The 14,027-nt window shown below is 33.7% G+C and overlaps 1 protein-coding gene across 1 annotated transcript in view; it reads left to right on the top strand.

The window, feature by feature from the left end:
* pde6b (phosphodiesterase 6B, cGMP-specific, rod, beta) overlaps positions 1 to 13,377 on the top strand; it is a 15,907-nt gene extending 2,530 nt beyond the window's left edge. Inside the window, exons 2-22 of the mRNA XM_073824401.1 lie at positions 1,667 to 1,819; positions 2,101 to 2,190; positions 2,287 to 2,427; positions 2,533 to 2,607; positions 3,228 to 3,292; positions 3,389 to 3,455; positions 3,559 to 3,606; positions 3,688 to 3,837; positions 3,926 to 4,069; positions 4,516 to 4,581; positions 4,791 to 4,937; positions 5,029 to 5,136; positions 7,180 to 7,289; positions 7,374 to 7,461; positions 7,537 to 7,637; positions 9,461 to 9,568; positions 9,674 to 9,737; positions 9,814 to 9,888; positions 9,987 to 10,070; positions 10,183 to 10,336; positions 11,945 to 13,377. Coding sequence (XP_073680502.1) covers positions 1,667 to 1,819; positions 2,101 to 2,190; positions 2,287 to 2,427; positions 2,533 to 2,607; positions 3,228 to 3,292; positions 3,389 to 3,455; positions 3,559 to 3,606; positions 3,688 to 3,837; positions 3,926 to 4,069; positions 4,516 to 4,581; positions 4,791 to 4,937; positions 5,029 to 5,136; positions 7,180 to 7,289; positions 7,374 to 7,461; positions 7,537 to 7,637; positions 9,461 to 9,568; positions 9,674 to 9,737; positions 9,814 to 9,888; positions 9,987 to 10,070; positions 10,183 to 10,336; positions 11,945 to 12,006 — 2,100 coding nt within the window. The 3' untranslated portion in view covers positions 12,007 to 13,377. The remainder of the gene's footprint in view (positions 1 to 1,666; positions 1,820 to 2,100; positions 2,191 to 2,286; positions 2,428 to 2,532; positions 2,608 to 3,227; positions 3,293 to 3,388; positions 3,456 to 3,558; positions 3,607 to 3,687; positions 3,838 to 3,925; positions 4,070 to 4,515; positions 4,582 to 4,790; positions 4,938 to 5,028; positions 5,137 to 7,179; positions 7,290 to 7,373; positions 7,462 to 7,536; positions 7,638 to 9,460; positions 9,569 to 9,673; positions 9,738 to 9,813; positions 9,889 to 9,986; positions 10,071 to 10,182; positions 10,337 to 11,944) is intronic.
* Positions 13,378 to 14,027: the final 650 nt, after the last annotated feature.

The following is a 14,027-nucleotide window of genomic DNA, read 5'->3' as shown; positions in this document are numbered from 1 at the left end:
ACTTTCTTTAAATGGTGTTCATTTTTTTTTTACCAGTGAATTTTATAAGTAAACGTTAGAGCCCTTGTTATTCTTAATTTTGACATTACTTTTCATTTTTACACCAGACATGTATATCAGTTTAAAATATTGGTTATCGGTCTGCTTGATGTGTAATAATCGGTATTGACATCAGCCCTGAAAAAATATTGGTTGACCGATTATCGTTCTAGCTGATTATCGGGCACCAGTTTCAGGCATTTTTATGGTTATTGGTATTGGTCATTTTCAAAACCAATTTGGCGATAAAATAATTTAAAGGCATTCAAAGAAAATTTTTGTCAGAGCCCTTGTTATTCTTAATTTTGACATAAATTTTTATTTTTATACCAGACATGATATATAGTGGTTAAAAAATTTGGTTATTGGTCTACTTGATCTGTAATAATCAATATTGGCATCGGCCCTGAAAAAACACATATTGGTCAACCGATTATCGGCACCAGTATCTAGCATTTTTATGGTTATTGGTCATTTTGCAAAACCGATTTGGCGATAAATTAATTTAAAGGCATTTAAAGAAAATTTTAGTTAGAGCCCTTGTTATTCTTAATATATATGTCTGGTGTGAACATGAAAATCATTTAATACATTGTTTCAAAATATTGGTTATCGCTCTACTTGATCTGTAATAATCGGTATTGGCATCGGCCCTAAAAAAAACACATATTGGTTGACCGATTATCGGTTTGGCTGATTATCGGCACCAGTATCAATCATTTTTATGGTAATTGGTAATGGTAATTTTTAAAACCGATTTGCAGATAAAATAATTTAAAGGCATTTAAAGAAAGTTTTTGTCAAAGCCCTTGTTTTCCCTTTATTTTTTTCATTAATTTAAATTTTTACACCAGAGATATATATATATATATATATATATATACCGGTTCAAAATATTGGTTATCTGTTTACTTAATCTGTATTCATAAGCATTGGCCCTAAAAAACACATAACGGTCAACCGATTATTGGCTTTGCCAATTATTGGTGGCAATATTAAGAATTTTTATTGTTATTGGTTGTTTTCAAAAACGATTTGCCAATAAAATAATTTAAAAGCATATAAAATAAGTTTATGTCAGAGCCCTTGTTATTTTTAATTTTGACATTAATTTTCAGTTTTACACCAGACATATATCGGTTCAAAATTGTCAGTTATTTACTTGATCTGTAATAATCGGTATCTGCATTGGACCTGAAAAACATATCGTTTGACCCCTACTCAGTACTGAAATGTATAATTACACTGTAACAAGGACATTATTAAATAAAGTGTTCTCTTATTATTATTTAATGGATTTGTGCAATGTAAACTTGCAGTGAAGGGTTTTTATTAACTAACATTAACAAAGATGACTAGATACTATAACAAATGCATTTCTCATTGTTACTAAATATTAGTTAATGCATTAACTAATGGGACATGATTATGTTACTTAATTGTATTTTTTATTTAATCTGTGATGAGATATTGTGCTTAATTAACATACAAAAATACAAATTTGAATTTAAATTAAGAAATAAACTAATGAATACTTTTTTTCAGCCTGACCCTACAACAAATATTAACTAACGCTTAGGGATGGTGTGTACTGTGCATGTCAAAACTGACTTTGCTTTCACTATAGGATAGTCACTTCAGCTCATTTGTCGATGAACTTACTGAATACACCACACACAACATCTTGGCTGCACCCATCATGAATGGAAAGGACGTCGTAGCCGTCATCATGGCAGTCAACAAGACTACTGGACCCCATTTCACAGATGAAGATGAGGATGTAAGTGTTTGCTGTTTCATTCCATCACTATTATTAATAGAGTCTACAGTGGCATTAAGAAAGATTTTGGACACAAGTAGAAGTAGCACAAGCACAAGTTTAAAGAATGTTTTTGCTTCACAATTTTAAATGAGAAAACAATAAATAAACTGTTAAAGTTACATTTTTTTACAAAATGTTGAAATGGGACAGAAAAAAATACTTATATTATTGTATTTAAAGAGACAGTAAAGGTGTCATGTTATTTTCTTACAATTTTCAAATTGTCTCCTTTTTTAAAGCTTTTTTTAAAGTATCTGAAAGTTGGCTCTCTGAACCTGAAGATTTTTCATCTGAGCTACCTTCATAACTGTGAAACTCGAAAAGGACAGGTCAGTTTGCAAAAACTAGCTTTCGGTGACGAAATTGTAAAACTGAATTGAAAAAGGTAGATTTTGAAATGCATTTTTCATATATCTCATGCACAGCTGCTGTTGTGGTCAGCTAACAAGGTGTTTGAAGAGCTCACAGACATTGAACGACAGTTTCACAAAGCTTTGTACACAGTACGAGCCTATCTCAACTGTGACAGGTACTCTGTGGGCCTTCTGGACATGACCAAGGAAAAGGTATGTCAATCACTATAATTGCTGAAAGTAACAGTGACTTCATGTACAATTTAGAGACTGTTCTGTCCCTCTCTAAAACTGACCTGGTGGTTTATTGTCTTGCAGGAGTTCTTTGATATTTGGCCTGTGTTGATGGGAGAGCAGGCACCTTATTCCGGCCCTGTAACTCCGGATGGAAGGGTAAGCTGTTTTTTACAGTCCACATTAGCCAAAAAACAAAATTGTTTTAACATTTACTGTAATGTCATTGCAAATCCATTTGACTTTGAGTTTATTGGTCAAACAGTGACATCTGTGGTGACCATTCTGCTTTATTATATGTGACCCTGGTCTTAAGGGTCAATCTTTTTCAATTGAGATTTATACATAATCTGAAAAGAACTATTTGAAAATCTGGAATCTGGGGGTGCAAAAAACATCTAAATATTAAGAAAATTGCCTTTTAATTTGTCCAAATGAAGTCCTTAGCAATGCATACTACTAATCAATAATTAAGTTTTGATATATTTACGAAACATGAACATGATCTTTACTTAATATCCTAATGATTTTTGGCATAAAAGAAAATAATGGTAATTTTCACCCTTACAGTGTATTTTTGGCTATTGCTACAAATATACTTGTGCTACTTAAGACTGGTTTTATGGTCCAGTGTCACATATATAAGAGAGCAGCTTTGTTTTTTTTCTAGATTACTAGATGTTTGTGAAAGAAAGTTATATAGATTTGGAATGACATGATAAATGTTGTGAGAATATTCAGTATTCATTGAACTAACTTTTATCTTTCTTTTTACTTAGGAAATCATTTTCTACAAAATCATTGATTATATTTTGCACGGAAAAGAGGACATCAAGGTCATACCGTAAGTTCTCCTATTTTTCTTTTAGTAACCGACATGTTATATCCAAAGTGCATTAAAAGAGATAGCATTATAAAAACACAATTTACTTTCTCACAGAACTCCACCTGCAGATCATTGGGCTTTGGTTAGTGGATTACCTACATATGTAGCAGAGAGTGGATTTGTAAGTGACTTCTTTATTACTTTGGAAATAATATATGGTTGATTTTTGAAATGTTAAGAAAGTATTTACATATTCATTTATAAATTTTTGTCGTGTATTCAAGATTTGCAACATCATGAATGCAGCAGCAGATGAAATGTTCAACTTTCAGGTATTTTTTTTTACTTTCTAAAACGTATTTAATGATTGAAGTTCCCTTGACTTGCAGTAATAACACTTTGGGTTTCTGTAGACGGAAGCTTTGGATAATAGTGGATGGACTATTAAGAATGTGCTGTCCTTGCCAATTGTCAACAAAAAAGAAGAAATCGTTGGCGTTGCAACTTTCTACAACAGAAAGGATGGCAAACCATTTGATGACCATGATGAACAACTCATGGAGGTAAAAATCAAAAAGATTGGTTGGTGCCATTTACCAACTGAATACAAAAATCACTGACTTACAGAAGGATGCATTGCTGTCTTGACAGGCTTTGACACAGTTTCTGGGCTGGTCGGTCCTCAACACAGACACCTATGACAAAATGAACAAGCTGGAGAACAGGAAGGACATTGCCCAGGACATGGTGCTGTACCATGTCAAATGTCGAGATGATGAGATTCAAAACATCCTTGTAAGTTATACTTTTAAGTTGTACATTTGTGACCATGGACCACAAAAGCAGACATAAGAGTCAGTTTTTAATTTATTGATGTATGGGTTATTAGGATAGGACAATATTTGGCAGAGATACAACTATTTGAAAATCTGAAAGTGGAAAATCGCCTTTAAAGTTGTCCAAATAAATTTCTTAGCAATGCATACTACTAATCAAAAATTAAGTTTTGATATATTTACAGTAGGACATTTACAAAATATCTTCATGGAACATGATCTTTACTTAACATCCTAAAGTTTTTTGGCATAAAAGAAAAATGTATAATTTTGACCCATACAAGGCTATTGCTACAAATATATATGTGCTACTTACAACTGGTTTTGTGGTCCAGGGTCACATTTTATTTGAGTATTTTATTTGATTACTGCTTAGTTTTGTTCTCTTTGGTGTTTCTCTTTTAGAAAACAAGAGAATATTTTGACAGAGAACCAAGAGACTGTGAGGAGGAAGAGCTTTTGGAGATTTTGGTATGCTTAATTACTTATTAATTAAAGATTTTTGCAATCACAGGCTGATGTTAAACTTCTCAGATAGATAAAATAAAGAAAGTCGCCTTTAATAGGAATCCGTTCAGCTATTATTCCATTCAAATGAGTCACAATACTTGGCATATTTTTTCTTTTGCATTGATTTATGTTTTCAAAGTCTGACTTTTGTTTTCTTATTTTTCATGCAGAAAAAAGAGCTGCCTGGCCCAAATAAGTTTGAGATCTACGCATTCCATTTTTCCGACTTTGACTGCACTGAACTGGAACTTGTAATGTGTGGGATCCAGATGTACTATGAAGTTGGAGTGGTTAAAAAGTTCCAGGTTCCTCAAGAGGTAAACTTACTTGTTTATAATGACAGAGGCACCTGATTTGTGTCATGAAGTTTCATGAAATTATATAAAATGGCTGCTATCTTCTAATTAGGTTTTGGTGAGATTCATGTACTCAGTCAGCAAAGGCTACAGGAAAATCACGTACCACAACTGGCGACATGGCTTCAATGTCGGGCAAACCATGTTTACTTTACTCACGGTATGACCTGCTCATTTTTTCCATTTGGAAGCAGCTTTTATCTGATGTTTTCAATTCCTTTATGTTGTTTTGTTGTTTAGGGCTGTCACGATTCCTCAATTTAGTTTGAGTACTTAATTAAAAAAAAAATTGCATTTTGGCCATGTCGAATATCCGCCAAAATACTGGAAGTTGCATATTCCAAAGATGAAAATTAATGAAACGCATTATCAGACCTTTTTGCAAGGCTGCATGATACATTAAACCCATTTATTCCATGGAATGTCTGGATACTGGATTCTGATTGGCTGGCAGGTGTGCAGTAAAACCGTTTAATGCACAGGTAGTTCCAAGTCAGTTTAATCACCGTTCTATATTAATGCGCTGCTTTAATTGAAGCACGCAAAAGCATGAGAGAGAGAGAGAGAGAGAGAGAGAGGTCGGAGATCGCATTGTGCAGCGCACATACATAAACTTCTTGTCAGCGTTTGCCTGCGATCCTTATTAAAATAGCCTAGATACTAGATCGCTACATTATATTCCTCAGCAACGGGGTGGTAAAACTGCTGTTTTTGAACGAATTGTTGTTTGTAGAGAGAGACACACAGCATGCAGGCAGGTAACGTTAACGTTACGCACACACACAACTGTCATCTCTCTTGCCTTCACACTCACTCTTGGTCGATCGATAATCTACTGAAACAAATGCTATTTTTCATTCAAATAAATGTGATTTTACCGGACTATTTAATCTCTGAGTCTGATTTGAAGCGGCCAGAATGCTAGAGCTGCGTGTCATAACTGACGAAAATAACCGTCTTTTTTATCCATTCAGTCCAATTTTGCGCTGCAAATATCAATCCTAGTTTTAATTTGTCTATAACCATGGAATAAGCGGGATAATCAACGGCTTGCCGTGCGTTAAAGGATTTAAAATGCACTTCGCGGAGGCAACCACCCTCTGCTTTGCGTCGGGCGGTTATTAGCCTCCACGTCGTGCATTTAAAATCCTTTAACGCACGGCAAACCGTTGATTATCCCTTACTTAATAATCATAAAAAGCATAATGCATAATGAATTTACAAATGCTAAGATTCTATTAAATATATGCAATGCAGGTTTAATAAATGTGCTTCATTTACATGTGTGGAGCATCTCAAACTCCATCTTGCGTAATGTTGTGAGTTTGAGTTTATTATAGCGTTCATTTGGAAACACAACGTGCACCATTTCATTAGATTTGTAGGGTAAATCATTTATAAACCTATGCAAACACAGGAGAATGCATCAGTATCTTTCTCAATATGCTAACTGGTCGTCACGATTTTAGAATAAAAGCTCAAACCCTCGCTCTAAGTTTACATTTTTTGATGTCCACATATTCAAGAAATGACAGTGGCTGGAGAATTTCTGTCATAAAGAAGAGGCTCAGTATTAAAGATTAAGTGGACATTTGAATTAAATGTTGTTTAGTCAGTATTAAACAAGGTTTTAGATTGCATTGTAAAGTGTAAAAACAATTGTCAGGTCGTTGGCACCCTCTGCAGTGATTTGTTATAACGCGTGATGTACATTAGCTTTATTGTTTATAATACATTATGTATTTTAACAGTTTTGTTCAATAAAAACATATGATTACTTGTTTTTGATACTATATTTAAACTAATTATTATTGCCTCATTGCTATCACATATTTATAATAAGTCATTTCTGAAGGCTATTGTTCACATAGGTCTATTTTTATTACAAAAAAAAGTTAATCGTCAGAATAATCGGCTGATTACTTGATTACCAAAATAATTGTTAGTGACAGGCCTAGTGTTGTCTATAGGCTACAGGATTACTCAATAAAGGTCTAAACTAAATGTATGTTGTTAATTTAAGTATTTAAAAGCTAAGTATGAAACAGAATTTCAAACCTAATGATTGTTTCTGAAAAAAAAATGGTTGATCCAGTGTCAAAAAAATTATTTCTGCATTTTTGTTGTTCATGACTCATTTTTATACACATACTGAAAATTCTAAAATCATAATGAGAATGATTTTTGTTTTTTATGGAGCCAGACAGGCAAACTGAAGCGTTATTACACAGATTTGGAGGTGATGGCCATGATCACTGCTGGCTTCCTGCATGATATTGACCACAGAGGCACAAACAATCTCTACCAAGTGAAGTCAGTAAATACTACTCTTTCTACTAGTACTTGTAATATTAATGCTGATACTAATAACATTACACTTGTATGTTTTGTGATTAGGTCCCAAAATCCTCTAGCCAAGCTGCATGGGTCCTCCATTCTAGAGAGGCATCACTTGGATTTTGGCAAATTCTTGTTATCCGACGAGGTATGACCAAACTGTCCAGAATGTAAGCCTTAACGTTAATTTGATTTGATCCTAACATGTTTTTATTCCCTCTAGTCATTAAATATTTTCCAAAACCTCAACAGAAGACAAACAGAGCATGTCATCCACCTCATTGATATTGCCATTATTGCAACTGATCTTGCCTTGTACTTCAAGTAAGTTTCAACAGTATATCATAATAGCATGTTTTAAAGTCTACTGTATATAATTAAGTTAAAGGAATTTTTTACTTAGCAATAAAAATTAGTGTTGTCAAACGATTAATCTCGATTATTGCATCCAAAATAAATAAAATTTTTATTTGCGTAGTATATATGTGTGGATTTATTATATATTTATAAATATACACACATGCATGTATAAATGTAAGAAAATATGTTGTTTATATATTAAATATATTTATATATGTAATATAAATTATATGAATATAAATATACACATGTAATTAAATGTAAATATTTTCTAAATATATACTGTTTGTGTGTGTCTTTATATACAGTCGAGGCCGAAATTATTCATACCCCTGGTATATTCTGACTTAAAGTTACTTTTATTCAACCAGAAAGTTTTTTCTTTTTTTGACCGAAAATGACTCGGGCTTCTCCCAAAAGATAATAAGACAATGTACAAGAGGCATCATTGTGGAAAAAAAATATTACTCACCTTTTAATTTACATTTGAACACGTCTGAAATTAGTCATACCCTCAATAATCAATAGAAAAGCCTTTGGCTATTATAGCAATCAAACGCTTTCTATAATTGCTGACCAGCTTTTTGCATGTCTTCACTGGTATTTCTGCCGGAGCGATGAGCTCCAACTCTTTTAGGTTGGAGGGTCTCCTTGCCATCACCCTGATCTTTAGCTCCCTCCACAGATTCTCAATGGCATTTATGTCAGGACTCTGGCTGGGCCACTGCAAAACGTTAATGTTTTGTCTGCTAACCATTTCTTCACCACTTTTGCTGTGTGTTTTGGGTTGTTGTCATGCTGAAATGTCCACTGGTGCCATTTACTGCGATTAGGTTCCCTGGTCCACCGGCTGAAAAACACCCCCAAAACATTAGGTTCCCACCACCATGTTTGACAGTGGGGATGGTGTTCTTAGGGTTGAAGGCTTCTCCTTTTTCCTTGGTGGTGATCCTTCTTTTTCACCCCTCTCACTATCCTCCTGTCCAGCACAGGTGTCACTTTTGGCTTCCGACCACGTCCTCTTCAGTTTTTCACAGTGCGGAACTTCTTATATTTTTAATAATAGTTTGCACTGTAGCCACTGGAACTTCAAAACATTTAGATATGGTCTTATAGCCTTTTCCTGACTTGTGAGGAGAAACAATGCGCAGCCCCAGGTCCTCAGTGAGCTCCTTTGTCTTAGCCATGACTGTCCACAAACCAATAGCAGAGAGCTTCTGTTTATCACCAGTTGAGTTGATTAAAACAGCTGTTCCCAATGAATCAAGTTAATTAGGATGCTTTAGAACAGCTTGGACTATTTGGAATGGTATAGAACTTTGGATTTTCCCGTAGACTGTGACAGTTTGCAAAGGGTATGAATAATTTTGGACATGCCACTTTTTGTTCAAATGTAAATAAAAGCTGAGAAATATTTTTTCCACAATGATGCCTGTTGTACATCATTTTATTATCTTTTGGGAGAAGCCTGTTCTCCCAAATTTCCGGTCAAAAAAAAACTTGCTGGTTGAATAAAAGTAACTTTAAGAGGGAAATTTGCCAGGGGTATGAATAATTTCGGGCTTGACTGTATGCATAATAAAAATACACAGTACACACACATATATTATGTAAACAAAAAATTATTTTGGATGCGATAAATTGTTTGACATCACTAATAAAAATAAATGACTTTAGACCTATTTAGAATAATTTAAGATTTTTTCTTTTTCTGAAAAGAAGTGAAACTAAATGTAACGCTAAAATAGGTTTTAAAACACAAACTTTTTCTTAATTCTACCTTAAAGAAAGAGAACAATGTTCCAGAAAATTGTGGATCTCTCTGAGACGTATGAAGAACAGAAGAAATGGATAGACTTCATGTCTCTTGAAACGACAAGGAAAGAAATTGTAATGTAAGTGTGTCCATTTATATCTACGCTAGCGTTTTAGCATAACATATCTCTTAAAAATAGTCATTTTGTGCTTTGCATATTTTTATATTTTTAATAATCTGCCAGGGCCATGATGATGACAGCATGTGACCTCTCAGCTATCGCAAAACCGTGGGAGGTGCAGAGCAAGGTAAGAGATGTCAAATGAAGAATAACGACAGTTTTGCTTCTCAGCAATATACAAAGTGTAATTGCTTCGATCTTAGGTTGCCCTTTCTGTAGCGGCTGAATTCTGGGAGCAGGGTGATCTGGAGAGGACTGTTCTTGAGCAACAACCTATTGTGAGTACCTGAATCTAATATGAGTGGTTGGCTACGAGTAAAGTGCCTATCTTGGATAAAAAGAATAATCTAAAAAGCTCATCTGTCTTTTAATCTAGCCCATGATGGACAGGAACAAAGCTGCAGAGCTGCCAAAGCTTCAGTGTGGTTTTATCGACTTTGTCTGTACTTTTGTCTACAAGGTACCTTTATGAATAAAGGGGATTAATCATTTTTTCATTAATGTTAAAACAAAATGAGAATGTTTTGGTCATTAAGATGAATCAGCAACCCTTTCCTCTTTGTTTTCCACAGGAGTTCTCTCGTTTTCACCCTGAGATCCAGCCAATGTATGATGGCATTATGAACAACCGGAAGCATTGGAAAGAGAGGCAGGAAGAATATGAGGCAAAACTAAAGGAAATGGAGGAGGCAGCTAAGGCCAAACAGGAAGCAGCTGGCAAAAATGGTTTGAATTTTAGTCTTTTGCTTAATCTTTTATTAATCTGTATTCTTTGTTTACTGGATTTGTAATAAATGTGACCTTGGACCACAAGTAGCACAGGTATATTTGTAGCAATAGCCAACAATACATTGTATGGGTCAAAATTATCAGTTTTTCTTTTATGCCAAAAATCATTAGGGAATTATCTAAAGATCATGTTCCATGAAAATGTTTTGTAAATTTCCTACTACAAATATATCAACTTTTTGATTAGTAATATGCTTTGATAAGAACTTATTTTTGACAACTTTTCTCAATATTTCAATTTTTTTGCACTATTTGATTACAGATTTTTAAAATAGTTGTATCTTTGCCAAATATTGTCCTATCCTGACAAATCATACACCAATCGAAAGCTTTCAGATGATGTATAAATCTCAATATCAAAGAATGACTCTTATGACAAGGGTCAGGGGTCACAAATTAGAAAGAATTTACCTTCGGACCCTCTTATAGCAAATTTAGGTTAACATTTGACATACCGATATAAACTACCATTCAAAAGTTTGGGGTTTAAGGTTTTTTATGTTTTATATTTTGTGTATATTTTTTATGCATTTACTGAACAGAAAAAAAATACAATAAAAACCATAATATTGAGAAATATTATTACAAAAACAAATCAGTTTTCTAATTTAATATATTTTAAACTGTAATTTATTTCTGGGATCATTACCCCAGTCTTCAGTGTCACATGATCCTTCAGAAATTATTTTAATATGCTGCTTTGCTGCTCAAGAAACTTTTTTTTATTATTATAAATGTTGAACACAACTTTAAATATTTGGGTCAAGATTCTTTGATAAATAAGTTCAAAAGAACAGCATTTATTTGGAGCACAATTTATTGTAACATTATAAATTACTTTATTATAAAATGACATTATTATAAAAATTATTATTATAAAAACCATTATAAAATACTTCTTAATTACTGTCACTTTGGTCCATTTAATTTATCTTTCCAGTCCAAAAAAAAAGAAAAAAGAAAACAATGACCCCAGACATTTGAAAGGAACTTCATTAATCTGCAAGGAACTTGACTGGCCATCAAAAAGCCACTTCAACTAGAATAGAGTGTCCACTTCCTGTCCGATATATATTTTATAATACGGGACTCTGGACCACAAAACCAGTCATAAGTTAAATTAAGATTTATACATCAGTGATTAAATAAGCTTTCCATTGATGTGTGGTTTGTTAGGATAGGACAGTATTTGGCCAAGATACAACTATTTGAAAATTTGGAATCTGAGGGTGCAAAAAAATCTAAATATTGAGAAAATCACCTTTAAGTTGTCCAAATGAAGTTCTTAGCAATCTATATTTCTTATCAAAAATTAAGTTTTGATATATATGCGGTAGGAAATTTACAAAATATCTTCATGGAACATGATCTTTAATTAATATCCTAATGATTTTTGCCATAAAAGAAAAATCGATAATTTTGACCCATACAATGTATTGTTGGCTATTGCTACAAATATACCTGTGCTACTTATGGTTCTGTGATCCAAGGTCACATATGATGCATTTCTTTAATTCGGATTCTCTTTTGTTTGTTTCTCTACAGCTGCAAATTCCAACAGCACCAGTGGATCAGGATCAGGGTCCAAGACCTGCTCCATCTGCTAGAGAAAAGACAACATTACAGAGGGCAAGGCACCTTGAGATGCGACCTAGCCTCTAAGTAGTATGTCACACGGGGGAGATCAACCTCACTCCAAGGATCTGAACAAGAGTGAGTGGGAATGCATCAATGCATTATATGCTATAAAGCAAGCCACAAGACCACCTGTTTACCAAAACACGTTGGATCTCGCCAACAGTTAGTATAAATGTACTACGGGTGAATATTATAAATATGAATCTGATAATTTTTTTCATCCAATCAAAGATCTTTGAATCATCTATAATTTATTGTGAACATTATATGAGTGATATGTATGTATATAATTTATTCCTTCAAGAAGTAATCATGTTGTACAGCAGGAAGCTCACGTTCAGGTTGCTAAATGTAAGAAGGTAGGTGACAGATGTTAGTGTGCAATAATATATACAGGGTTGCCAGGTTTCCACAACAAAACCCGCTCCAAAACCCATTTCAGAGGGACATCCTTGGTAAAATACATATTTTTTGGCTGGGTTCTCCTGGTAAAATTTGCATTCCAGGGGATAAATATCATGATGTTGAAGTCACTTCAGCCCGAACTCTGCAGGAAAACCATGGACTTGGCAACACTGAATATATGTCTTCTGATAAGCTAGATGGCAGAGTACAGTGGTGGAGTTGTTTTTATAGTTAGATTTTTTTTCTCCCTTCACTTAAGCTGACAGGTAATACGCAACTGTCCTTCAGACTTATTTACATCAAGTGCTGTCATGGGTGTGTTTTACTGAGCAATGTCCCGTTACTCAGTGTCTCCACTGTTGGGACATGCGTTCACAGAGAAAACTAATTCCAGTGGCCTTGATACCATTCATCTGTTCTCAGCTGACCTGTCATCACACTGAACCTTGAGAAGTCTGTGATTTAAATTCAAGAAGGTATTCAGATTCAGAATCTAATTGTGTAAATACACGAGAATTATTTTAAACTTTTACGTAGTGTTAAAGTGAAGACTACTATGGCGTGTTTTAGTGCACTTGATGAATTTTACAAGCTTATTATATAAAGTTGCTGCTTCTGTTTTACATATCATAAAGGTTTAATTTAAGTAGCGAAGGATCAGGCAGTAGCAAAGAAAACTGATGTTTAAATCAATGTGTCAGATCTGACAGTGAGGGCCCTCTAATAAGACTTTTTGAGTCTTTAAATTTGACACAAATATGAGTTACTTGCAGAGCAGGTTTTGTCATTTTTGACATGAATTTGCTGAACTGATGCTCTCAAACCATTAAAAGTACAGCATCAAATACTGTATGACTGATTCCAATTAAATTGGTAAACATGTTAGCTTCACTTCTGTATGCTCAATACCAATTAAAGCATATATTTTTTATGAACTTTGTGTTTTTCTTAGTATTTAGAATGTATAATGTTCTTTTATACTTTCACCTTGCAAAAAAATGTTTTTTACTTAATTTTTGTCTTGTTTCCAGCCCAAATATCTGAAAATTCTTAAAATCAAGGACTTTTCTTGACCAGCAAAAATGATTGTCTTGTTTTCAGAAAAACAATAGCGTTTTTGCTTTCTGTTTCGATTATTATATTAAGAACTGTTCTCGAACTGATAACAAGAGCAGCTTACGCACCAAATCATCATTTCAGAATTATTTCTAAAGGATCATGTGACACACTGAAGACTGGAGTAATGTCTGTTGAAAATGTAGCTTTGCCATCATTGAAATAAATTACATTTTAAAATATATTAAAATACACAAACAGATATTTTACACTATAATATTTACTGTATTTTTGATAAAATAAATTTTACTTCTTTCAAAATCATGAACAAAACTTCTAGACCTACTGTGTTTTGAAAACAAAAACAGTATTAATTTGAGACTCTACAAAGGATTTGATTGTGTTCACACATTTGCTCAATGAGTCACTCGATAAGAAAGCCTCTTATCCCATGAGAACTATCAGCAGTTTCCACCCTTCCCTTCCTAGAGTGTCTAGGTGTCATCTGCAAAGGTTATCTGAACATCCC

Source organism: Garra rufa, chromosome 19 (assembly GCF_049309525.1).
Source record: "Garra rufa chromosome 19, GarRuf1.0, whole genome shotgun sequence".
Taxonomy (NCBI): domain Eukaryota; kingdom Metazoa; phylum Chordata; class Actinopteri; order Cypriniformes; family Cyprinidae; genus Garra; species Garra rufa.
Note: the sequence above shows the minus strand (reverse complement) of the source record. Positions and strands in the feature narration are given on the sequence as shown.